At 45.4% G+C, this 24,184-nt stretch overlaps 4 protein-coding genes across 4 annotated transcripts; all 4 read right to left on the bottom strand.

The window, feature by feature from the left end:
• Positions 1-772: 772 nt before the first annotated feature.
• On the bottom strand, positions 773-2,197 carry LOC106564274 (nanos homolog 1-like). Its single transcript, XM_045692055.1, has 2 exons — positions 1,549-2,197; positions 773-825 (listed from the first exon to the last, which is right to left on the bottom strand). The coding sequence occupies exons 1-2, from the start codon at positions 2,195-2,197 to the stop codon at positions 773-775; spliced, it is 702 nt and encodes a 233-aa protein (XP_045548011.1).
• Positions 2,198-4,484: 2,287 nt separating this feature from the next.
• On the bottom strand, positions 4,485-7,411 carry LOC106564253 (nanos homolog 3-like). Its single transcript, XM_014130299.2, has one exon. The coding sequence runs from the start codon at positions 6,689-6,691 to the stop codon at positions 6,047-6,049; it is 645 nt and encodes a 214-aa protein (XP_013985774.2). The 5' UTR covers positions 6,692-7,411; the 3' UTR covers positions 4,485-6,046.
• A 2,971-nt stretch (positions 7,412-10,382) lies between these two features.
• Positions 10,383-11,200, bottom strand: LOC106564276 (nanos homolog 3-like). The gene has a single exon (XM_014130320.2). It carries the CDS (start codon positions 11,198-11,200, stop codon positions 10,556-10,558), a length of 645 nt encoding a protein of 214 aa, XP_013985795.2. The 3' UTR covers positions 10,383-10,555.
• Positions 11,201-11,901: 701 nt separating this feature from the next.
• si:ch211-286b5.4 (afadin- and alpha-actinin-binding protein B) lies at positions 11,902-23,724 on the bottom strand. Its single transcript, XM_045692054.1, has 12 exons — positions 23,504-23,724; positions 22,843-22,961; positions 21,945-22,013; positions 21,743-21,866; positions 20,494-20,563; positions 20,195-20,315; positions 16,724-16,877; positions 16,461-16,564; positions 14,785-14,946; positions 14,335-14,446; positions 12,356-12,539; positions 11,902-12,001 (listed from the first exon to the last, which is right to left on the bottom strand). Exons 1-12 carry the CDS (start codon positions 23,571-23,573, stop codon positions 11,902-11,904), a joined length of 1,389 nt encoding a protein of 462 aa, XP_045548010.1. The 5' UTR covers positions 23,574-23,724.
• Between the last annotated feature and the right edge of the window lie 460 nt (positions 23,725-24,184).

Genomic DNA, 24,184 nt, shown 5'->3' with positions numbered 1-24,184 from the left:
CATTTATAAAACGGGATTAAATAAATACAACATTAAGGTATATTCATAACGTTCAATAATGAAGAAAAAATTGGCTATCGTGTTTAAATTCTTGTCTTTTCTCACGAATGAAACCACAAAAAAACGCACGAAATCTGCTGAAATACATTATGTACATGCACGAATGGAATGGGAGAATTGTGTTGTCAAATTGGCCTGAACCGGTTTTGAGTGACCATTTACAATTTATTTACATTAAATGTATAGAATAATAGCAAACCACTCAAGTCAATTGGACACACATCAATTCATTGGAGACTGCCAGGGTTGGGTCACTAACCTCGATTTACAGAAAAGTGATGATTAACGGCCCATCTCAGGGTCCTAGACTCATATGGTGATTGGGGCCTAGACAACAATGGTTTGATGACTGTCTATCTGTGGAGCATTCTAGAAGAACTGGGCTGATCCAGAAAGCTGGTTGTGTGTCTTGTACTGCCCTACGTAGTTTGTTAATTTGGGAGTTTAAAAAGATGGCCTATTGACAAGATTGAAACGTGTCTGTTTCCTTACATCAGTGTTTCCCAACTCCAGTCCCCCAACAGTACATATTGTTGTTGTAGCCCCGGACAAACTCACCTGATTCAACTCAATGAGGGCTTGATGTTTAGTTGACAAATAGAATCAGGTGTACTAAGTATTTTATAAAACACAATGGAAACGACAAAGGAAAAACACAACTGAAACAGAAAGTATTATAAAACATACAATGGAAACTAGATAAACAGCCATCCTACTGAAATGACCAGTCCAGGCGAGTACCAGGGGCGGCGAACTGGAGCCTCTCTGCCAGCACATTCATGAGTAAAAGTAGATACCTTAATAGAAAATGACTCAAGTATAAGTGAAAGTCACCCAGTAAAATACTACTTGAGTAAAAGTCTAAAAGTTAATGGTTTAAAATATACTTCAGTATCTAAAGTAAATGTAATTGCTAAAATATACTACGGTATGAAAAGTAAAAAAGTAAAGCAAACCAGATGGCACCTTTTTGTTGTTCTTTATTAATTCACAGATAACCAGGGACACTCTCCAACACTCAGACATCATTTACAAACGAAGCATGTGTTTAGTGAGTCGGCCAGATCAGATGCAGTAGGGATGTTCTCTTGATAAGTGTGTGAATTAAACTATTGTCGTGTCCTGGTAAGCATTCAAAATGTAAACAATAGTTTTGGGTATCAGGGAAAATGTACGGAGTAAAAAGTACATCATTTTCTTTAGGAATGTAGTGAAGTAAAAGTCTTCATTTAATTAGGCATGTCAATTAAGAACAGCTTCGTTTTTACAATGACAGCCAAACCCGGACAACCGCTGGGCCAATTGTGCGCCGCCCTATGGGACTCCCAATCACGGCCGGTTCTGATACAGCCTGGATTCGAACCACGGTGTCTGTAGTGACACCTCAAGCACTGAGATGCAGTGCCTTAGACCGCTGCGCCACTCGGAAGCCCAAGGAAAGTACAGATCCTCCAAAAACTACTTAAGTAGTACTTTCAAGTATTTCACCAAAGTACTTTACACCACTGGACATGACATAGACAGAGCTGTAGGTGGTTTCGACCAGGGGACAATGGTGCTTGGTGGCGATTTGGGCCCCGGTGACCCCGCAGAGAGGGCAGACATACAGCCTCAGGTACAGGCACATCATGTCCCCATCCTGGTCCTTGAGGTTGTGGGAGGAATACACAGACTCAGACTCCCCGTTGTATTTGCAGAAGCTGCAGAACTTTCGCTCAGGTGATGGCACCTCCTCCGGCGTGTTTCTCCCACTCTGGCCCCGGGTGCCCGCGGGGGATCTGGACGCTGCTGTAGGGGGCTCGGGACCCTCGGTGCTGCTCGGCCATAAAGGAGCGTCTTCATGCAAGAGGACGATTTCGGAATCCAGGGGTTCCATTTCGTGCCATAGTGGTGGTGTCGCCACAGGTGTTATCGGTGACAGCAAGGCTCGCGGCGGGAACTCTTCAAATTCCACCATGGTCGAGCATATCCCGGAGTCATGACCCTCAACGGTTAACGGTTCTGGGGTGAACTTGCCTAACTGCATCTCCCGCACTAGGTCAGCTAGCTTCATGTAGTCCCGCCACGGTTGGAAACTCTTGTTTTCGGACTCCATGTAAGGCGGTAGGTCTTGGAGTTGACAAATCATAGCGTTCATACGATCACTTGTATTTTTATATCCCAACAGACTAGTGTTTGATAACGATCAGAATGTACCAGAATAAAGAACGCTGGGTCTAAACTGACAACTCAACTGAAGGCAAATTTGACAACATTCACGTTTTAACCTGTCAGTGTTTTGTTAAACAGCCAATCAGATGGCGTTGTGCGGAGTCCGTGGCTCGTGACAACAGCCAATCAAATGGTTTCAAACTGACAACTGCTAAATTGGCAATTTTAGAAGATCAACTATTTGGGATAAAATTTTACACCTCAACAATATTAAAAACTTCAAATATAACTGTTTAATCTACTCTAGGATCTAAATGGATAGGACTTAGATTATAATTCTTAGTTATATGAAGCTGTTTGATAATAGCCAATTGTAATAAGAAAATATCAGTAAAATAACTGTTAAAATTCAAAACTGCTTTTTTTCTTTTTTAATATTTATTTATTTCACCTTTATTTAACCAGGTAGGCCAGTTGAGAACAAGTTCTCATTTACAACTGCGACCTGGACAAGATAAACACAATAGAAAAAAGTCTATATACAGTGAACTTCCTTGTTGTTCACTATGCTTCGACGTCCTTGCTGTTCACTACTACCAAAACGATTTTATAACACAATGGAAGTGACAAAGGAACAACAACTGAAACAGACAATATTATAAAACATACAATGGAAACGACATAAACAGGCATCCTACTGAAATGACCAGTCCAGGCAGGGACGGGACGGGGACGGGAGTTGGGGTAATCGGGGTTTGGAGAGAGCGATGTGGGACGGAGGGGAATACCGGGATTAGAGGAATGGGGAGAGGGAGGAATTTAGTTACAGTCAAATAAATACACAAGCAACAATCTATACAAAAGTCCTTCTGTTATCATATAAGATCAATGATTACCTCAATCACCAATAATGGTTTTCCCTTTGGGGGGGGATCAATAAAGTTAGGTTGAAATCCATCGAATTGAAGAAAGATGAAAAGTATCAACCCAGATTTGAACTGAAAGTGTGTGAAGTTATATGGACACAACGTTATAATAATAATGCAGTTCTATAAATCACATTTTATTGTGTCACATACACATATTTATCAGATGTTATTGCGGGTGTAGTGAAATGCTTGTGTTCCTGGCTCCAACAGTGCAGTAGTATCTAACTATTCACAGCAATACACACAAATCTAAAATTAAAATAATGGAATGAAGAAATATATAAATATTAGGACGAGCAATGTCAGAGTGGCATTGACTTAAATACAGTAGAATATAATATAGTTTTACTTTTTTTATTTATTTAGCTAGGCAAGTCAGTTAAGAACAAATTCTTATTTTCAATGACGGCCTAGGAACAGTGGGGTTAACTGCCTTGTTCAGGGGCAGAACGACACATTTGTACCTTGTCAGATCAAGAGATTCGATCTTGCAGCCGTTCGGTTATTAGTCCAACGCTCTAACCAGCACGCTACGCTGTATGGTATATACATATTAGATGAGTAAAGCAGCATATAAACATTAAAGTGGCCAGTGATTCCATGTCTGTGTGTATAGTGCAGCAGCCTCTAACTAGCAGGGTTGAATTGGCATAAAAAGCTAGCACCTGGTTTAAGGGTATCAGTACCGAGTCAATGTGCGGGGGTACAGGTTAGTCAAGGTAATTTGTACATTTAGGTTGGGGTAAAGTGTCTGTGCATTGATAATAAACAGCGAGTAGCAGAAGTGTAAAAACAAAGTGTGAATGTAAATAGTCCGGGTGGCCACAGCAGTCTTATGACTCGAGGGTCGAAGCTGTTAAGGAACCTATTGGACCTAGACTTGGCTCTCTGGTATAGCTTGCCGTGCACTGGCAGAGAGAACAGTCTATGATTTGGATGACTGGAGTCGTCAACCATTTGTTGGGCCTTCCTCTCCAATATAAGTAGCATACACGTTGGAAAGTCAAAAAAATAAAATAAACCACACTTCTAGATCTATTAAAATGCAAGTATAACACAAAAATAATAGCTAGCACGCTAAATTACAATTACACAAAAGTAGCTCTGCACACCACGTCATAAAACAGCAGTTGTCTTGTTGTCAATAGTGATGTTCTTATAATAGTGATATTAGGCCTGTAGACTTGCAGATGTACATTTAGATTTGAGCATAGTTTTAAAATAATAGTCAGGAAAACAAGCCTCAAAACAAGACAACACTTCCGTTTTTTCCTCCCCAAAATAGCAGGGAAAAACGTGGATAAACGTCTAATTCTGCAGTGAGAGTTTGTTGATAATGGCGGTTTATTAGTCGACACAGTAAGAGGTTGAGGTTTTACAAAATCTCACAGCAACATGTAAAGACGCAGTTAGTTTGGTCACAGACAGAGACATTTACACTTTAAAGTAAAAACAGAAAACTCAAACCCAAAATGTGTTGTAAAGAACAAGTGCACGGGCACGCAAATAATCAAAAACCACACGTCATAAATACATAGAAATAAGTGAAAAAAGTTGAAAACACACGAGAAAAAGTAAAGGAAATACATAATACAAATCACACGATAAACAGGCTATTTATTACAGTCTACAAACTAGTCAGCCTGTTCCAAACGACTTCTAAGCTAAATATCCACACCTAAATCCTTATACAATTGTCCGCATACAGTGTGTTAGAGACGCTAAAGAAAGTCGCCAACACAACAGCCTGAACAGTCTCCTCAGTGCTTCTCTAGCTCTGGTCCCACCCATCTCGCAACAACGAGTTGCCTCTGTTAGTAAGTCTAGAGGGGAGCGCAGTAACGGCCTGGACCAGAGCTAGCGCTTCTATCACTTGACATAGACAGAGTTGTAGGTGGTTTCCACCCGGGGACAGAAGCGCTTGGTGTGGGCTTGGGCCCCGGTGGCCCCACAGAGAGAACAGTCTATGATTTGGATGACTGAAGTCTTCGACCATTTTTTGGCCTTCCTCTCCAATCTAAGTAGCATACACGTTGGAAAGTCAAAAAAACACAACAAGAAACCACACTTCAAGATCTATTAAAATACAAGTATAACACTAAAATAATAGCTAGCACTCTAAATTACAATTACACAAAAGTAGCTCTGCACACCACGTCATAAACTAGCAGTTGTCTTGTTGTCAATAGTGATGTTCTTATAATAGTGATATTAGGCCTGTAGACTTGCAGATGTACAGTTAGATTAGGGCATGTCGTTTTAAAGTCAGGAAAACAAGTCTCAAAAGAAGACAACACTTCCGTTTTTCCTCCCAAAATAGCAGGGAGAAACGTGGATAAACGTCTAATTCTGCAGTGAGAGTTTGTTGATAAGGGCGGTTCAGTAGGCGACACAGTAAGAGGTTGAGGTTTTACAAAATCTCACAGCAACATGTAAAGAAGCAGTTAGTTTGGTCACAGACAGAGACATTTACACTTTAAAGTAAAAACAGAAAACTGAAACCCAAAATGTGTTGTAAAGAACACGTGCACGGGCACGCAAATAATCAAAAACCACACGTCATAAATACATAGAAATAAGTGAAAAAAGTTGAAAACACACGAGAAAAAGTAAAGGAAATACATAATACAAATCACACGACTAACAGGCTATTTATTACACAGTCTACAAACTAGTCAGTCTATTGCAAACTGCGTCTAAGCTAAATATCCACACCTAAATCCTCGTACAATTGTCCGCTTACAGTGTGTTAGAGACGCTAAAGAAAGTCGCCAACACAACAGCCTGAACAGTCTCCTCAGTGCTTCTCTAGCTCTGGTCCCACCCATCTCGCAACAACGAGTTGCCTCTGTTAGTAAGTCTAGAGGGGAGCGCAGTAACGGCCTGGACCAGAGCTAGCGCTTCTATCACTTGACATAGACAGAGTTGTAGGTGGTTTCCACCCGGGGACAGAAGCGCTTGGTGTGGGCTTGAGCCCCGGTGGCCCCGCAGAGAGGACAGACATACTGCCGCAGGTACGGGCACACCACGCCCCCATCCTGGTCCTTTAGACTGTGGGACCCAAACACAGACTCTGACTCCCCGTTGTGTTTACAGAAGCTGCAGAACTGACGCTCGGGTGATGGCACCTCCTCCGGCGTCTTGGAGCGGGTCGCCTTCTTTCTCTCCCTCTGGCCCCGGGTGCCCGCGGAGGGTCTGGACGCTGCTGTAGGGGGCTCGGGACCCTCGCTGCTGCTCGGCCATAAAGGAGCGTCTTCATGCAAGAGGACGATTTCGGAATCCAGGGGTTCCATTTCGTGCCATAGTGGTGGTGTCGCCACAGGTGTTATCGGTGACAGCAAGGCTCGCGACGGGAACTGTTCAAGTTCCACCATGGTCGAGCATATCCCGGAGTGATGACCGTCAACGGTTGACGGTTCTGATGTGAAGTTCCCTAACTTCATCTCCCGCACTGCGTCCGCTAGCTTCATGTAGTCACGCCACAGTTGGAAACCCTTGTTTTCGGACTCCATTTTCGGTAGGTGTTGGAGTTGAGAACTAAACGATACCATTGTTCAATGAATTGAGAACTAAACTGAAGGCAAGTTGGACAACACGCACGTTTTGACCTGTCCGTGTTTTGGAAAGCAGCCAATCAGATGGCGTTGTGTGGAGGCCGTGGCAAGTGACAACAGCCAATCAAATGGTTTCAAACGGACAACAGCTAAATTGGTCATTTTAGAAATAAACTATTTGGAATACAATTTAACACCTCAACAATATTAAAACATTTCAAAGATAATTGTTTAATCTATTCTAGGATCTAAATTGATAGGACTTAGATTCTAATTATTCGTTATAGGAAGCTGTTTGATAATAGCCTATTGTAATAACAAAATATCACTCAACGGGTCGCCTTGTTTCTCTGTTAAAATTCAAAACTGCGTCGACTAAATTGCTGTTCACTACTACCACCATTAAGTTATTGTAACATTTCTCCTGGCTCATCGAATCAATTCAGTAATCATTAGTATTGGTACTGCGGAGTTGGAGGGATGGCTGGAGGAAAGGGGTGTGGAGGAGAGGTTGGCGGGATGGAGAGTTGGTGCGGCTGGTTTCCGGGTAAGGGAGCAGTGTGTCAAGAAGCAGTGCGGCTTGGCAGTGTCATGTTTCGAAGGACGCATGGCTCTCGAACCTCGCCTCTCCCGAGTCCGTACTGGAGTGGCAGCGATGGGGTAAGACTGTAACTACCAATTCACGAAATTGGGGAGGAAAAGGGGTAAACAGTAAAACAAAATAAAGAATGGCATTACTGAAGAGCTCAGTAACCTCAATTATTATTTTTGGAAGATAGTTGTTTTTTATCCCTCCCAAATTGCGGACCACCTGAAGTACCCACGATAACCACTGATCTAGATATTTCATCTTGTTTCAGTAACATTACTGGTCAGATACATTTATCTATCTTCCTAGAACCAGTACACTATTTCAGAAGTTTGTATTCGCTTGTTGTAAAGCCTACGATGAACCATTATTCCCCATATAGCGCACATGTGGCCCTGGTCAAATGTAGTGCATTATATAGGGAATGGTGCCATTCTCCGTCTCTCTCTTCCCCTTAACTAGTGAGAAAGACGAAGAGGAGAAAGAGGAAGGGCATGAAGACGCTACAGAACTGGTCTGTGGCCTAATCAGAGAACTCTCCTACCTAAAGTGAGTCTTCCTCTCTTTTCCCTCCTCTCCCTCTGTCCTTCTACTTCTTCACCACTTTCTCCTAGTGATGACCTTTGACCTAATGAACTTTAGAAGTCAGCCTGATCCGCCCCACAGATCTCTGAGCTCTGATTGGCTAGATGGCTGTCTGCTCAGATGGACACATAGATTAGGATCTCTCCTCAGTTAACACAGGAGAGGAGAAGTTGTAAACTCTCCAAGCCCTCCTCCGTCTCTTCTCTTTCTCAATTCAAGGTTTCAAGTTAAATAAAAAAATGAACAGTAAACATTACACAACGTTTCAAAAGAATAAATACATTTCAAATGTCATTATGTATATACACAGTGTTGTAATGATGTGCAAATAGTTCAACTACAAAAGGGAAAATAAATTGGGGAAAAACACGAACCATCATCCCAACGCCCCCAAAGGCTCATGGGTAACAGTCTTCACATAGCGGAGGCTCACTTGAAAGTTGATTTGTATTTATGTTTTGACTTGAAAACTCAAGATCAGTTTGAGAACAATGATCCAAAGTATCAACCCAGATTAGAACTGAATGTTTGTCAAGTTATATGGACACAACATTATAATCATAATGCTGGTCTATAATACCATTTAAGGGTTCTTTTCTTCTCCTCTGTCTTTCCTAATGCTGAGGACATCAGTTAGGAACAGTATGTAGTTACTGTGTTTTGTAGAATGTGTTATTGAATAAATCATTACTAAGGTGAATCTTTGGTTATTGTACATCTCCTCATGTCAGTCGTGGCTCTATGAAACATGTTGCTTTTATAACTAACCAGTCTGAAAAGATTTGCAACATAAAGATCACCTTTACCACTAAGATCTAAAGTCCACCTGTAGACAATGCCCTATATAGTGTACTACTTTAGACCACAGCCCTATATAGTGCACTACTTTAGACCACAGCCCTATATAGTGCACTACTTTAGACCACAGCCCTATATAGTGCACTACTTTAGACCACAGCCCTATATAGTGCACTACTTTAGACCACAGCCCTATATAGTGCACTACTTTAGACCACAGCCCTATATAGTGCACTACTTTAGACCATAGCCCTATATAGTGCACTACTTTATACCACAGCCCTATATAGTGCACTACTTTAGACCACAGCCCTATATAGTGTACTACTTTAGACCACAGCCCTATATAGTGTACTACTTTAGACCACAGCCCTATATAGTGTACTACTTTTTACCACAGCCCTATATAGTGCACTACTTTAGACCACAGCCCTATATAGTGTACTACTTTTTACCACAGCCCTATATAGTGCACTACTTTAGACCACAGCCCTATATAGTGTACTACTTTTTACCACAGCCCTATATAGTGTACTACTTTTTACCACAGCCCTATATAGTGTACTACTTTTTACCACAGCCCTATATAGTGTACTACTTTAGACCACAGCACTATATAGTGCACTACTTTAGACCACAGCCCTATATAGTGTACTACTTTAGACCACAGCCCTATATAGTGCACTACTTTTGACCACAGCCCTATATAGTGCACTACTTTTCACCACAGCCCTATATAGTACACTACTTTTCACCACAGCCCTAAGGCCCCTGATCAAAAGTAGGGCACTATTTAGGAAATAGAATGCCATTTGGGATACACCCATGGTGTGCAGACAGGGCCACTTTTTTAGGGACACCTCGCTGATAATTAAGACACACAGGAGTAGCCAATGCAGATATTATTGTTATTATTATAGAAGACATGCATAATAATAAACAAACATTCTATTTAAACATAAGGTTCTTTAAAGTGAAATTAGATTTAACATTAAAGTCCTGTACAGCCAATGTAAGGGGCATCGAGGTTGAAAAGTAAAATTTAAAATAAAAAAACAACACTTCTAGATCTATTAAAGTAATTAAAATACAAGTATAACAGTTTAAAATAGTAGCTAGCACGGTAAATGAGAAATACAAAGTAGCTCTGCACATCACGTCATAAACTAGCAGTTGTCTTGTTGTCAATAGTGATGTTCTTATAATAGTGATATTAGGCCTGTAGACTTGCAGATGTACAGTTAGATTAGGGCATGTCGTTTTAAAGTCAGGAAAACAAGTCTCAAAACAAGACAACACTTCCGTTTTTCCTCCCAAAATAGCAGGGAGAAACGTGGATAAACGTCTAATTCTGCAGTGAGAGTTTGTTGATAAGGGCGGTTCAGTAGGCGACACAGTAAGAGGTTGAGGTTTTACAAAATCTCACAGCAACATGTAAAGAAGCAGTTAGTTTGGTCACAGACAGAGACATTTACACTTTAAAGTAAAAACTGAAACCCAAAATGTGTTGTAAAGAACACGTGCACGGGCACGCAAATAATCAAAAACCACACGTCATAAATACATAGAAATAAGCTACAATAGTTGAAAACACACGAGAAAAAGTAAAGGAAATAAATAATACAAATCACACGACTAACGGGCTATTTATTACACAGTCTACAAACTAGTCAGTCTATTCCAAACTGCGTCTAAGCTAAATATCTACTCGTAAATCCTCTTACAATTGTCCGCAGAGACGCTAAAGGAAGTCGCCAACACAACAGCCTGAACAGTCTCCTCAGTGCTTCTCTAGCTCTGGTCCCACCCATCTCGCAACAACGAGTTGCCTCTGTTAGTAAGTCTAGAGGGGAGCGCAGTAACGGCCTGGACCAGAGCTAGCGCTTCTATCACTTGACGTAGACAGAGTTGGTGTTTTCCACCCGGGGACAGAAGCGCTTGGTGTGGGCTTGGGCCTTGGTGGCCCCGCAGAGAGGACAGATATACTGCCGCAGGTACGGGCACACCACATCCCCATCCTGGTCCTTTAGAGTGTGGGACCCAAACACAGACTCTGACTCCCCGTTGTGTTTACAGAAGCTGCAGAACTGACGCTCGGGTGATGGCACCTCCTCCGGCGTCTTGGAGCGGGTCGCTTTCTCTCTCTCCCTCTGGCCCCGGGTGCCCGCGGGGGATCTGGACGCTGCTGTAGGGGGCTCGGGACCCTCGGTGCTGCTCGGCCATAAAGGAGCGTCTTCATGCAAGAGGACGATTTCGGAATCCAGGGGTTCCATTTCGTGCCATAGTGGTGGTGTCGCCACAGGTGTTATCGGTGACAGCAAGGCTCGCGGCGGGAACTCTTCAAATTCCACCATGGTCGAGCATATCCCGGAGTCATGACCCTCAACGGTTAACGGTTCTGGGGTGAACTTGCCTAACTGCATCTCCCGCACTAGGTCAGCTAGCTTCATGTAGTCCCGCCACGGTTGGAAACTCTTGTATTCGGACTCCATGTAAGGCGGTAGGTCTTGGAGTTGACAAATCATAGCGTTCATACGATCACGTGTATTTTTTATATCCCAACAGACTAGTGTCTGATAACGATCAGAATGTACCAGAATAAAGAACGTGGTGTCTAAACTTCTGAACAATGCGATGGGTTCAATTAATTGAGAACTCAACTGAAGGCATGTTTGACAACATGCATCTTTGGGCTTGTCCATGTTTTGGAAAGCAGCCATTCAGATGGTGTGGTGCGCCAGCAGTGCGGAGTCCGTGACACGCGACAACAGCCAATCAAATGGTTTCAAACGGCTAAATTGGTCATTTTAGAAGAACAACTATTTTGGATACAGTTATACGCAACAATATTAAAACACTTCAAATATAACTGTTGAATCTATTCTAGGGTCTAAATTGATAGGACATCTAAATCTTAGTTACAGGAAGCTGTTTGATAATATCCCATTTTAAGAACAAAATGTCACTGAGCAGGTCGCCTTCTTTCTCTGTTAAAATTCAAAACGGCTCCGACTAACTTGCTGTTCACTACTACCACCACCATTAAGTTAATGTAACATTTCTCCTGGCTCATCGAATCATTCCAGTAATCATGAGTAGAGAAGGAACGTGTCAAACAATTCATCTTTATTAATCACATTGAAAAACGATTTCATTAAAACACAAGAGAAACAAAGGAACAACTGAAACAGAAAGTATTATAAAACATACAATGGAAACTAGATAAACAGCCATCCTACTGAAATGACCAGTCCAGGCGAGTACCAGGGGCGGCGAACTGGAGCCTCTCTGCCCCCACATCCCAGCACTCTGACTGAGCATCACTCTCACTGGACCTGCGGAGTTGGAGGGATGGGAGGGGGCGGGGTAATGGCGGAATTTAGATAGACGTCAGTGACGTCTATCACACACACACCAATCTACAACAAAAACCCATCTGTTGTCATATAGTATCTGTGATTACCTCAATCCCTAATAATGATTAATAAAATATGTATAAAATCAATCTTATTGAAGAAAGAGGACAAATACTGGATGGATGAAACAGTTAGTAACTAGGTCCACATCTTAAATGACACCCCATTCCATATATAGTGGCCTACTTCTGACCAGGCCCTGGTCAATAACAGAGCACCAAATAGGGAATAGGGGGCCATTTGGAACAGAGCCAGGACATGTCTGGGCCTGACCTGCAGCTGTAGGGCAGTTGGAGGGCAGAGTAGAGCTCTGGGGTGCTGGGGGTGTGAACTTTGACCCTGCCATGAACCTGCAGAGACCCCGATGACCCTAACCAGGGCATGATCCCAGACTCGGCAGAGGAGGGCGTGGCCTGGCGGCAGCCGGACAGGATCACGTGATCAGAATCTGAGAGATCTGCGAGCGTACACACACACACACAAATCCCCTGAAGTGACTAAAAGACGATGCTATAGACAAACCTGTTAGTAAAGCAATAACTATAGCTGAAACCAAACTAGTAAAGCTTTTGCAAATATCTAGCAGTATGTAGTGGTCATTGTTGATTATAAACGGGGTAGTTGGAGCCTAAATACTGATTGGCTGAAAGCCATGGTATATCAGACCGTATACCATGGGTATAACAAAAAAAAAGTACAATTTACTGTTGTAATTACATTGGTAACCAGTTTATAATAGCAATAAGGCACCTCAGGGGTTTGTGCTATATGGGCCAAAATTTTAAATTTAACTAGGCAAGTCAGATAAGAACAAATTCTTATTTACAATGACGGACTACCCCAGGCAAACTCGGACGACGCTGGGCCAATTGTGCGCCGTCCTATGGGACTCCCAATCACGGCTGGTTGTGACACAGCCTGGAATCAAACCAGGGTGTCTGTAGTGACGCATCAAGCACTGAGATGTAGTGCCTTAGACCGCTGCGCCACTCGGGAATCCCCAATATACACTACATGACAAAAGTATGTGGACACCCCTTCAAATTAGTGGCTTCTGCTTTTTCAGACATATCCGTTGCTGACAGGTGTATAAAAATCGAGCACACAGCCACGCAATCTTCATAGACAAACATTCTCAGTAGAATGGCCTAACTGACTTTCAACATGGCACAGTCATAGGATGCCACCTTCCCAACAAGTCAGTTCATCAAATTTCTGCCCTGGTCAACTCTAAGTGCTGTTATTGTGAAGTGGAAACATCTAGGAGCAACAACGGCTCAGCCGCAAAGTGGTAGGCCACGCAAGCTCACAGAACGGGACCACCGAGTGCTGAGGCACGTAGCGAGTAAAAATCATCTGTCCTCGGTTGCAACACTCACTACTGAGTTCCAAACTGCGCTCTAGAAGCAACATCAGCACAAGAACTGTTCGTCGGGAGCTTCATGAAATGGGTTTCCATGGCCGAGCAGCCGCACATAAGCTTAGGATCACCATATACAATGCCAAGTGTCGGCTGGAGTGGTGTAAAGCTCACTGTCATTAGACTCTGGAGCAGTGGAAACGCGTTCTCTAGAGTGATGAATCACAGTTCACCATCTGGCAGTCCGATGGACGAATCTGGGTTTGGTGGATGCCAGGAGAACGCTACCAGCCCCAATGCATAGGGCCAACTGTAAAGTTTAGTGGTGGAGGAATAATGTTCTGGGGCTGTTTTTCATGGTTCGGGCTCGGCACCTTAGTTCCAGTGAAGGGAAATATTAACGCTACAGCATACAATGACATTCTAGACAATTCTGTGCTTCCAACTTTGTGGCAACAGTTTGGGGAAGGCCCGTTCCTGTTTCAGCATGACAATTTCCCTGTGCACAAAGCAAGGTCCATACAGAAATGGTTTGCCGAGATCGGTGTGGAAGAACTTGACTGTCCTGCACAGAGCCCTGACCTCAACCCCATCGAACACCTTTGGGAACAATTGTAACGCCGACTGCGAGCCAGGCCTAATCGCCCAACAACAGAGTCCGATCTCGCTAATGCTCGTGGGTGAATGGAAGCAAGTCCCCACAGCAATGTTCCAACATCTAGTGGAAAGCCTTCCCAGAAGAGTGGATGCTGGTATGGCAGCAAAGGGGGGACCAACTCCATATTAATCACCATTATTTTGGAAGGAGATGTTCGACCAACAGGTGTCCACATACTTTTGGTCATGTATGTATATACAGTAGATGTATAGAACAAGATTTTTGCTGACTCACTGAGGACGGTGCTCTCTCTCCTGTTGTGACGCTGCAACGTCTTCCCCAACGGAGAGTCAAACAGATACTGCCGCTTCACCACACAGGCCCTCTGCTGCTCAAACTCACGCCTCTACACACACGCAGGCAGACACTTTGCAGTATTTATTGTATGTATTACAAGCATTTCGCTTCACTCACAATAACATCCAACATCTGCTAACCATGTGTATGTGACCAATAAAATTTTGAATTGATTTGAGACACACTGTAAGTACATAATAAAATAACCACAGTCAAACACTTCACTAAGAGGGGTTGGGTTATATGCAGAAGACACATTTCAGGTGACTGCATTCAGTTGTACAACTGACTTGGTATCCCCGTTTCCCTAACCACCCATCCCTCTAATCTTTCAATCCAAGGAGACCGTTTTACTCCCTCCCCCTTCCCGTCTCTCCCGCCCCTCACCTCGTGGCCCAATCGGATGGCGGCATCGGTGAAGGCCCGTCTCTCCCTATGGAAGCTCCGCTTCTGGTGTTCTAGCTCCGCCCAGCTGCCCTGAAGCCGCTCCCACTCTTCCAGGAAGTAGCAGTCTGTCAGAGCGGCTGGGACCGGAATGATCACACTGTCCTGGGGAGGGGGAGATGATGAGGGAAGGTAGGTGGAGATGGAGGAGAGGAGAGAGAGGCGTGGGGAGATAGGGCATGGAGAGAGGGCATGGAGAGAGGTAGATGACATGGAAAAGGGGGATGACATGGAGAACCAGAGAGAAAGATGACTAAGTAACTTTGAAATTTCAAAGCTTGCATTAACTGCCAAATTAGTGACTAGACTAGCTCAGCGGATTAACATTCCTCTGTTTCATGGGTTTGAACCCAGCTGGTCACATACCTGTGTGTTTCTATGAACCCCAGTGTGTGTCGGTTTCTTTTGTAACAAGCAGTAACATTGTAGCTTGTCATTTTCTTTAGTAACTAGCCGTAACATTTTAGCGCGTGTCGGTTTCTTTAGTAACGAGCCGTAACATTGTAGCGCATGTCGGTTTCTTTAGTAACGAGCCGTAACATTGTAGCGTGTGTCGGTTTCTTTAGTAACGAGCCGTAGCATTGTAGCGTGTGTTGGTTTCTTTAGTAACGAGCCGTAGCATTGTAGCGTGTGTCGGTTTCTTTAGTAACTAGCCGTAGCGTGTCGGTTTCTTTAGTAACGAGCCGTAACATTGTACCGTGTATCATTTTCTTTAGTAACTAGCCGTAGCATTGTAGCTTGTCGGTTTCTTTAGTAACGAGCCGTAACATTGTAGCTTGTGTCATTTTCTTTAGTAACTAGCCGTAACATTGTAGCGCATGTCGGTTTCTTTAGTAACTAGCTGTAACATTGTAGTGCGTGTCGGTTTCTTTAGTAACTAGCCGTAACATTGTTGCTTGTCGGTTTCTTTAGTAACGAGCCGTAGCATTGTAGCGTGTGTCGGTTTCTTTAGTAACTAGCCGTAACATTGTAGCGCGTGTCGGTTTCTTTAGTAACTAGCCGTAACATTGTAGCTTGTCGGTTTCTTTAGTAACGATCCGTAGCATTGTAGCGTGTGTCGGTTTCTTTAGTAACTAGCCGTAGCGTGTCGGTTTCTTTAGTAACTAGCCGTAACATTGTAGCGCGTGTCGGTTTCTTTAGTAACGAGCCGTAACATTGTAGCTTGTCGGTTTCTTTAGTAATGAGCCGTAACATTGTAGCGTGTGTCGGTTTCTTTAGTAACGAGCCGTAGCATTGTAGCGTGTGTTGGTTTCTTTAGTAACTAGCCGTAGCGTGTCGGTTTCTTTAGTAACTAGCCGTAACATTGTAGCGCGTGTCGGTTTCTTTAGTAACGAGCCGTAACATTGTAGCTTGTCGGTTTCTTTAGTAACGAGCCGTAACATTGTAGCGCGTGTCGGTTTCTTTAGTAACTAGCCGTAACATTGTAGCGTGTGTCGGTTTCTTTAGTAACGAGCCGTAGCATTGTAGCGTGTGTTGGTTTCTTTAGTAACTAGCCGTAGCGTGTCGGTTTCTTTAGTAACGAGCCGTAACATTGTACCGTGTGTCATTTTCTTTAGTAACTAGCCGTAACATTGTAGCATGTCAGTGTTTTTTGTAACATTGTAGCGGTTGTAGTCCACCTGTAGTAGATGCTGCTGCAGTTTGACCAGCTGTTGACTCTGATCCAACTCTGTCTCTAGCTGGGCCAAGAGCTTATCCTGGTCAGTCCCCACAGCCACGTGACCTATACACACGCACAAAAAACACTGAATATTTCTTTAGTCATAAACAAATTCATGTTTATCTCCTACAAGTCGCTATGTGCGTCTGAAATGGCCCTATGTTCATAAGTGGTGCACTACATAGGGAATACGGTGCCATTTCGTGCTTCATCCCCTCTCACCCTGACTCAGGAGGTCCCCTAGTCTCCTCTGCACACTCTTCCATCCCTGGACCACACCCCCTGTCACATGGTCGCCCAGGGACTCCTCTGACTGGACCAGCATCTTGGCGTTGTCTCCATCCTCTTCCTGGTCACCCACAGTGTCCAATAGGGTCTGTGGGAAAAGTGACAAAGTAGTAGCTTTCGGCCAATCAGCTCAATCCTCTCACCATACCCAGGCTTGGGTTCAGTTGCCAAATGTTGCTGAATATTGCAGATAGAAATGCCATGAATAGAGCCGACATGATTCCTTATTCTATGTATCGAGAGGCATGTTAGTTCTACGTGACATGTTTATAGCTGAACGTTCCAAAATGTCTCCTGCTGACCGTGCCCAAGTTGCAGTTCCCATCTGTAGCCCCTTCCTCCCGCCCCAAGACCCTGCCCCATCTGTAGCCCCAAGACCCTGCCCCATCTGTAGCCCCTTCCTCCCGCCCCAAGACCCTGCCCCATCTGTAGCCCCTTCCTCCCGCCCCAAGACCCTGCCCCATCTGTAGCCCCTTCCTCCCGCCCCATCTGAAGGGACTTGATAGGAGGGATATTAAGTTGTTGCTGTACTGCTTCCACACATCTAGTCCTCTCAGATCTGGGCACTATGAAGGGTTGTATGGGCTACATGTATGGGCTATTGACTACTTTTACTCCACTACATTCCTAAGAAAATAATGGATGCCTTACTTCTTACATTTTCCCTGATACCCAAAAGTACTTGTTACATTTTCAATGCTCAGTAGTAGAGAACATTTTTCAAATTCACTCACTTATCAAGAGAATATCTCTGGTCATCCCTACTGACTCTGATCTGGAGGACTCACTAAACACACATGCTTTGTTTGTAAATTATGTTTGAATGATATACTGTGACCCTGGCTATGCATAAATTTAAAAAACTAATGATTTATACTTTGAGTTTTCGTACTTAAGTATATTTAAAACCAAATACTTTCACTCAAGTAGTATTTTACTGGGTGACTTACCTTTTTTTTTTTTTAAGAAATGACTCAAGTATCTTTACTTTTACTCAAGTAGGAAAATTGGGTACATTTTCCACCACTGAGTGTTCCCCAATCCTGGTCCTGGGAACCAAGATGTGTTAGTGCTGAGGCAAAAATAAAGTGCACCCCTTTGGTGGAGACCTCTCCCCAGGACCAGAAAACACACCAGGAGGGGTTTCCCCTAGGTACAGATCTAGGACCAGGAAACACACCCGGAGGGGTTTCCCCTAGGCACAGATCTAGGACCAGGAAACACACCCGGAGGGGTTTCCCCTAGGTACAGATCTAGGACCAGGAAACACACCAGGAGGGGTTTCCCCTAGGTACAGATCTAGGACCAGGAAACACACCCGGAGGGGTTTCCCCTAGGTACAGATCTAGGACCAGGAAACACACCCGGAGGGGTTTCCCCTAGGTACAGATCTAGGACCAGGAAACACACCCGGAGGGGTTTCCCCTAGGTACAGATCTAGGACCAGGAAACACACCCGGAGGGGTTTCCCCTAGGTACAGATCTAGGACCAGGAAACACACCCGGAGGGGTTTCCCCTAGGTACAGATCTAGGACCAGGAAACACACCCGGAGGGGTTTCCCCTAGGTACAGATCTAGGACCAGGAAACACACCCGGAGGGGTTTCCCCTAGGTACAGATCTAGGACCAGGAAACACACCCGGAGGGGTTTCCCCTAGGTACAGATCTAGGACCAGGAAACACACCCGGAGGGGTTTCCCCTAGGTACAGATCTAGGACCAGGAAACACACCCGGAGGGGTTTCCCCTAGGTACAGATCTAGGACCAGGAAACACACCCGGAGGGGTTTCCCCTAGGTACAGATCTAGGACCAGGAAACACACCCGGAGGGGTTTCCCCTAGGTACAGATCTAGGACCAGCATCCCCTCCCCCAATCATAACCTTAATCATTAGTGGAGGAAATGCATAACAGTGTCTAGGGCCACCTTCACCCTGCTCTGAGCTATAGGAGCCTTCTAACCCGGTCCATGTCTGCTCTGAGCTATAGGAGCCCTCTAACCCGGTCCATGTCTGCTCTGAGCTATAGGAGCCCTCTAACCCGCTCCATGTCTGCTCTGAGCTATAGGAGCCTTCTAACCCGGTCCCTGTCTGCTCTGAGCTATAGGAGCCTTCTAACCCGGTCCCTGTCTGCTCTGAGCTATAGGAGCCCTCTAACCCGGTCCATGTCTGCTCTGAGCTATAGGAGCCCTCTAACCCGGTCCATGTCTGCTCTGAGCTATAGGAGCCTTCTAACCCGGTCCCTGTCTGCTCTGAGCTATAGGAGCCCTCTAACCCGGTCCATGTCTGCTCTGAGCTATAGGAGCCTTCTAACCCGGTCCCTGTCTGCTCTGAGCTATAGGAGCCTTCTAACCCGGTCCCTGTCTGCTCTGAGCTATAGGAGCCTTCTAACCCGGTCCCTGTCTGCTCTGAGCTATAGGAGCCTTCTAACCCGGTCCGTGTCTGCTCTGAGCTATAGGAGCCCTCTAACCCGGTCCATGTCTGCTCTGAGCTATAGGAGCCTTCTAACCCGGTCCCTGTCTGCTCTGAGCTATAGGAGCCTTCTAACCCGGTCCCTGTCTGCTCTGAGCTATAGGAGCCTTCTAACCCGGTCCATGTCTGCTCTGAGCTATAGGAGCCTTCTAACCCGGTCCCTGTCTGCTCTGAGCTATAGGAGCCCTCTAACCCGGTCCATGTCTGCTCTGAGCTATAGGAGCCTTCTAACCCGGTCCGTGTCTGCTCTGAGCTATAGGAGCCTTCTAACCCGGTCCCTGTCTGCTCTGAGCTATAGGAGCCTTCTAACCCGGTCCGTGTCTGCTCTGAGCTATAGGAGCCTTCTAACCCGGTCCGTGTCTGCTCTGAGCTATAGGAGCCTTCTAACCCGGTCCGTGTCTGCTCTGAGCTATAGGAGCCTTCTAACCCGGTCCCTGTCTGCTCTGAGCTATAGGAGCCCTCTAACCCGGTCCGTGTCTGCTCTGAGCTATAGGAGCCTTCTAACCCGGTCCGTGTCTGCTCTGAGCTATAGGAGCCCTCTAACCCGGTCCCTGTCTGCTCTGAGCTATAGGAGCCTTCTAACCCGGTCCATGTCTGCTCTGAGCTATAGGAGCCTTCTAACCCGGTCCCTGTCTGCTCTGAGCTATAGGAGCCCTCTAACCCGGTCCCTGTCTGCTCTGAGCTATAGGAGCCTTCTAACCCGGTCCGTGTCTGCTCTGAGCTATAGGAGCCTTCTAACCCGGTCCCTGTCTGCTCTGAGCTATAGGAGCCTTCTAACCCGGTCCCTGTCTGCTCTGAGCTATAGGAGCCCTCTAACCCGGTCCCTGTCTGCTCTGAGCTATAGGAGCCCTCTAACCCGGTCCCTGTCTGCTCTGAGCTATAGGAGCCTTCTAACCCGGTCCGTGTCTGCTCTGAGCTATAGGAGCCTTCTAACCCGTTCCATGTCTGCTCTGAGCGCGTGCAGTAGCGTGGTGAGTTTGTGTCGGAGCTTCATGGCCTCCCTTAACTCCGCCTCTCGCCGCTCCAGCATCACACGTAGCGCTGCCTCCTCCTTCCTGGTGTGTGAAGGTTAAATCAGGTGCATTAGTGCTGGGCTGGAACAAAAGCCTGTGTCTCAATTTCCTGGATCAGAATAGGTGACCTCTGGTGTCCCAACTTGAGTCTACAGCCCCAGTAGTCAACAGTAGTGCACTATAAAGGGAATAGGGTGCCATTTTGGACTCAGCCTCTTACCTTCTGTTGGTACTGGCTGGTCTGTCCCTCTTCACCTGACCTCTGGGCAACGGGTTCAACAGCTCCATGGCTACAAAGAGCGGGAGAGAGACAGGGATGCAGTTAAGCCCCGCCTTCTTCAACATATTCATCAAAGATGTGGCGAGGGCACTAGAACAGTCTGCAGCACCCGGCCTCACCCTACTAGAATCCAAAGTCAAACGTCAACTGTTTCCTGATGACCTGGTGCATTTTTCACCAACCAAGGAGGGCCTACAGCAGCACCATGATCTTCTGCACAGATTCTGCCAGACCTGGGTCCTGACAGTAAATCCCAGTAAGACAAAAATAATGGCATTCCAAAAGATCCAGTTGCCAGGCCCACAAATACAAATTCCATTTAGACACCGTTGCCCTAGAGCACACAAAACTATACATACCCTTGGCCTAAACATCAGCGCCACAGGTAACTACCACTAAGCTATGAACGATCTGAGAGACAAGGCAAGGGCCTTCAATGCCATCAAAAGGAACTCAATGCAACATACCAATTAGGATCTGTCTAAAAATAGTTGAATCAGTTATAGAACCCATTGCCCTTTATGGTTGTGAGGTCTGGGGTCCGCTCACCAACCAAGAATTCACAAAATGGGACAAACACAAAATTGAGATTCTGCATGATTCATTGGATAAGTCAAACTTTGCACATATACTGCTGCCATCTAGTGGCCAAAATCTAAATTGCACCTGGGCTGGAATAATACATTATGGCCTTCCTCTTGCATTTCAAAGATGGTACAAAAATAACTTTACCAGATCCTTTCAGATGGTATCAGGCATATGTGTATCCTTGCTTCAGTTCCTGAGCTACAGGCAGTTAGATTTGGGTCATTTTAGGCAAACATTTTAAAAAGGGGCAGATCCTTAAAGCCAATAAGAGAAAGTAAAATATATTACTGCAATTTATTTATAAGGACTGAATGCTAAGGTTACCTTGGTTGCTAGCAACTTCAATTAGCACTGAGGTGTGAAGTGTCAAAGCCCATGAGTCCAACAATGGCAGGAGAGTTTCACAGCCTCCCCCACCCAAATGCAGAGGCCTTTGAAGCCCTCTCCCTCTCTGCAGAGGTCATTACAATAGGTAGGTACAAGGAGAGTGATAGAATGGTGTGGGTGTGAGACTGGGAGAAATTTAGAGAGAAAGATGGGAGTGGTATAGAATATGAGCGAGCACATTAAGTGCGAGAGATGGTTAGACAGAGATCCTTACAGGCGCCTCTCTCTCTGTGTCTCTCTGCAAGTTGGGTTAGTCTCTCCTTCAGTCTGGCGCTGTGCTGCTCTCTACGCCTCAACTCTGACCCCTGCTGATTACACCGAGACTGCAGGCTGGAACCCTTCAGTGTGTGTGTGCAAGAGGGAAAAGGTTATTCATCAACATGGTTGATATTTTCCATCAAACTCATGATACACACCTTCTCTCGCTCGCGTCTCAGTGAATCCTGTAGTCTGGCAACGTGCTGATTTCTCTCAACCAGTTGCTCCTGTGAACAAAATACTTTCTTCTTTATCAACCCATATTTTACCAGGTAAGTTAACGGAGATCACGTTCTCATTTACAGCAATGACCTGGGGAACGGAGGGAGGGGATGAAGGAGCCATTTCTAAGCTGGGGATGATTAGGGGGCCATGATGGTATGAGGGCCAGATTGGGTATTTAGCCAGGACACCAGGGTTAACACTCTACTCTTATGATAAGGCCCATGGGATCTTCTTGCCTTGTCTCTCAGATCGTTCACAGCTTTGTGGAAGTTACCTGTAGGGCTGACGTTTAGGCAGAGGTACATACGTCCCATCCGAAAGACAGCACAGGGCAATGTCCTCAATCACTGCCCTGGGGCATTGGGATATTTTTTACACCAGAGGAAAGAGTGGGTCCTATTGGTTCTCCAACACCACTTCAGCAGCATCTGGTCTCCCATCCAGGGACCAACCAGGACCAACCCTGCTTAGCTTCAGAAGCAAGCCAGCAGTGGGATGCAGGGTGCTATGGAAGCCAGCAGTGGGATGCAGGGTGCTATGGAAGCCAGCAGTGGGATGCAGGGTGCTATGGAAGCCAGCAGTGGGATGCAGGGTGCTATGGAAGCCAGCAGTGGGATGCAGGGTGCTATGGAAGCCAGCAGTGGGATGCAGGGTGCTATGGAAGCCAGCAGTGGGATGCAGGGTGCTATGGAAGCCAGCAGTGGGATGCTGCTGGCATAAGTTGTTAACCCAGAAAACACACTATTCTATCACTCACATTCTCACCTGACTGACTGACTCTCAAACCCACAATGTTTATTTGTTAAGTACACACCACACGCACAAGCTTACCCCAAGGGAGGGCCCAGTCTCTCTGTGCTCGTCCCTGCCGGACCACCAGGAGGCATGGAGAGACAGGTTACTGAGAGGAGGGCTTGGCTCCCCATGGAGGAGGTATGTGTCCTGGAGGTCTGGGGACAGAGAGAGAGGAGAGGGAGGGGATTGGAGGGTGGTATGAGTGGAGAGAGGGAGGGGATTGGATGGTGGTATTAGTGGAGAGAGGGAGGGGCAAAGGAGGTAAGAGATTATTTTTTATTAAACTAGGCAAGTCAGTTAAGAACAAACAATTATTTACAATGACGGCCTACACCTGCCAAACCTAGACGATGTTGGGCCAATTGAGCACCGCCCTATGGGACTCCCAATCACAGCCGGTGAGATGAGGGAAGAGGTATATACAGTGCTTGACTTGGACTGAAATAGGTTCCGGTACTCATTTTAGGTGACAGTACTGTTTATATTTAGGTGCAGGAGCTCCACAATACTTGTGAGCTAATATTTTATAAGAGGAACAGGAGCTCAAGCAGTAGAACATTTGAGGTGCCGGTACTCAGTTCCCGTGAGCTCCTGCCCAAGTCAAGTACTGGGTAGATAGATGCAGAAGTGAGAGAAGGGGGCCACGTTCAGTAGATTTTCCTCCCACGTCAAGGTGTGTGTTAATATAAAACTTTACCTGAGCACTCCTGTCGTCTTCTCTGGGGCTGGGATCCTGCTGCCTGTCCCTGCCCACATCTAGAAGCCATCTGTGTTAACGTTTACTATCACGGACAGTAAATAGCTTAACAGGTATTCAGGTGTGTGTACTGTAGGTGTTGTGTTGGCCGTTCTAGCTGAGCAGAGAGGTCTGCTACTTCATTGGCAGCCATCTTTAATTGCCACCTGGAAAGTGCAACCAGGTGCTAGCATTTCAGCTAATCAATAACCTCCTTGATTGACATGCTCACAGCATTCTTTTTTCATACTGTTTGGTCGTGTTCCTCCGCTCAGTTATTGGTATTGCTGACGCATAACAGACCTTACAATGCCTGGATAGGTATTTTACCTACACTATATATACAAAAGTATGTGGACACCAAAATTAGTGGATTTGGCTATTTCAGCCACACCTGTTGCTGACAGGCGTATAAAATTGAGCACACAGCCATGCAATCTCCATAGAGAAACATTGGCAGTAGAATGGCTTTACTGAAGAGCTCAGTGACTTTCAACGTGGCACCGTCATAGAATGCCTCCTTTCCAACAAGTCAGTAAGTCAAATTTCTGCCCTGCTAGAGCTGACCTTGTCAACTGTAAGTGTTGTTGTTGTTATTGTGAAGTGGAAACGTCTAGGAGCAACAACGGCTCAGCCGTGAAG

This window comes from Salmo salar, chromosome ssa12, assembly GCF_905237065.1.
Source record: "Salmo salar chromosome ssa12, Ssal_v3.1, whole genome shotgun sequence".
NCBI classification, from domain to species: Eukaryota; Metazoa; Chordata; class Actinopteri; order Salmoniformes; family Salmonidae; genus Salmo; species Salmo salar.
This window is presented reverse-complemented; position numbering and strand designations above follow the sequence as displayed.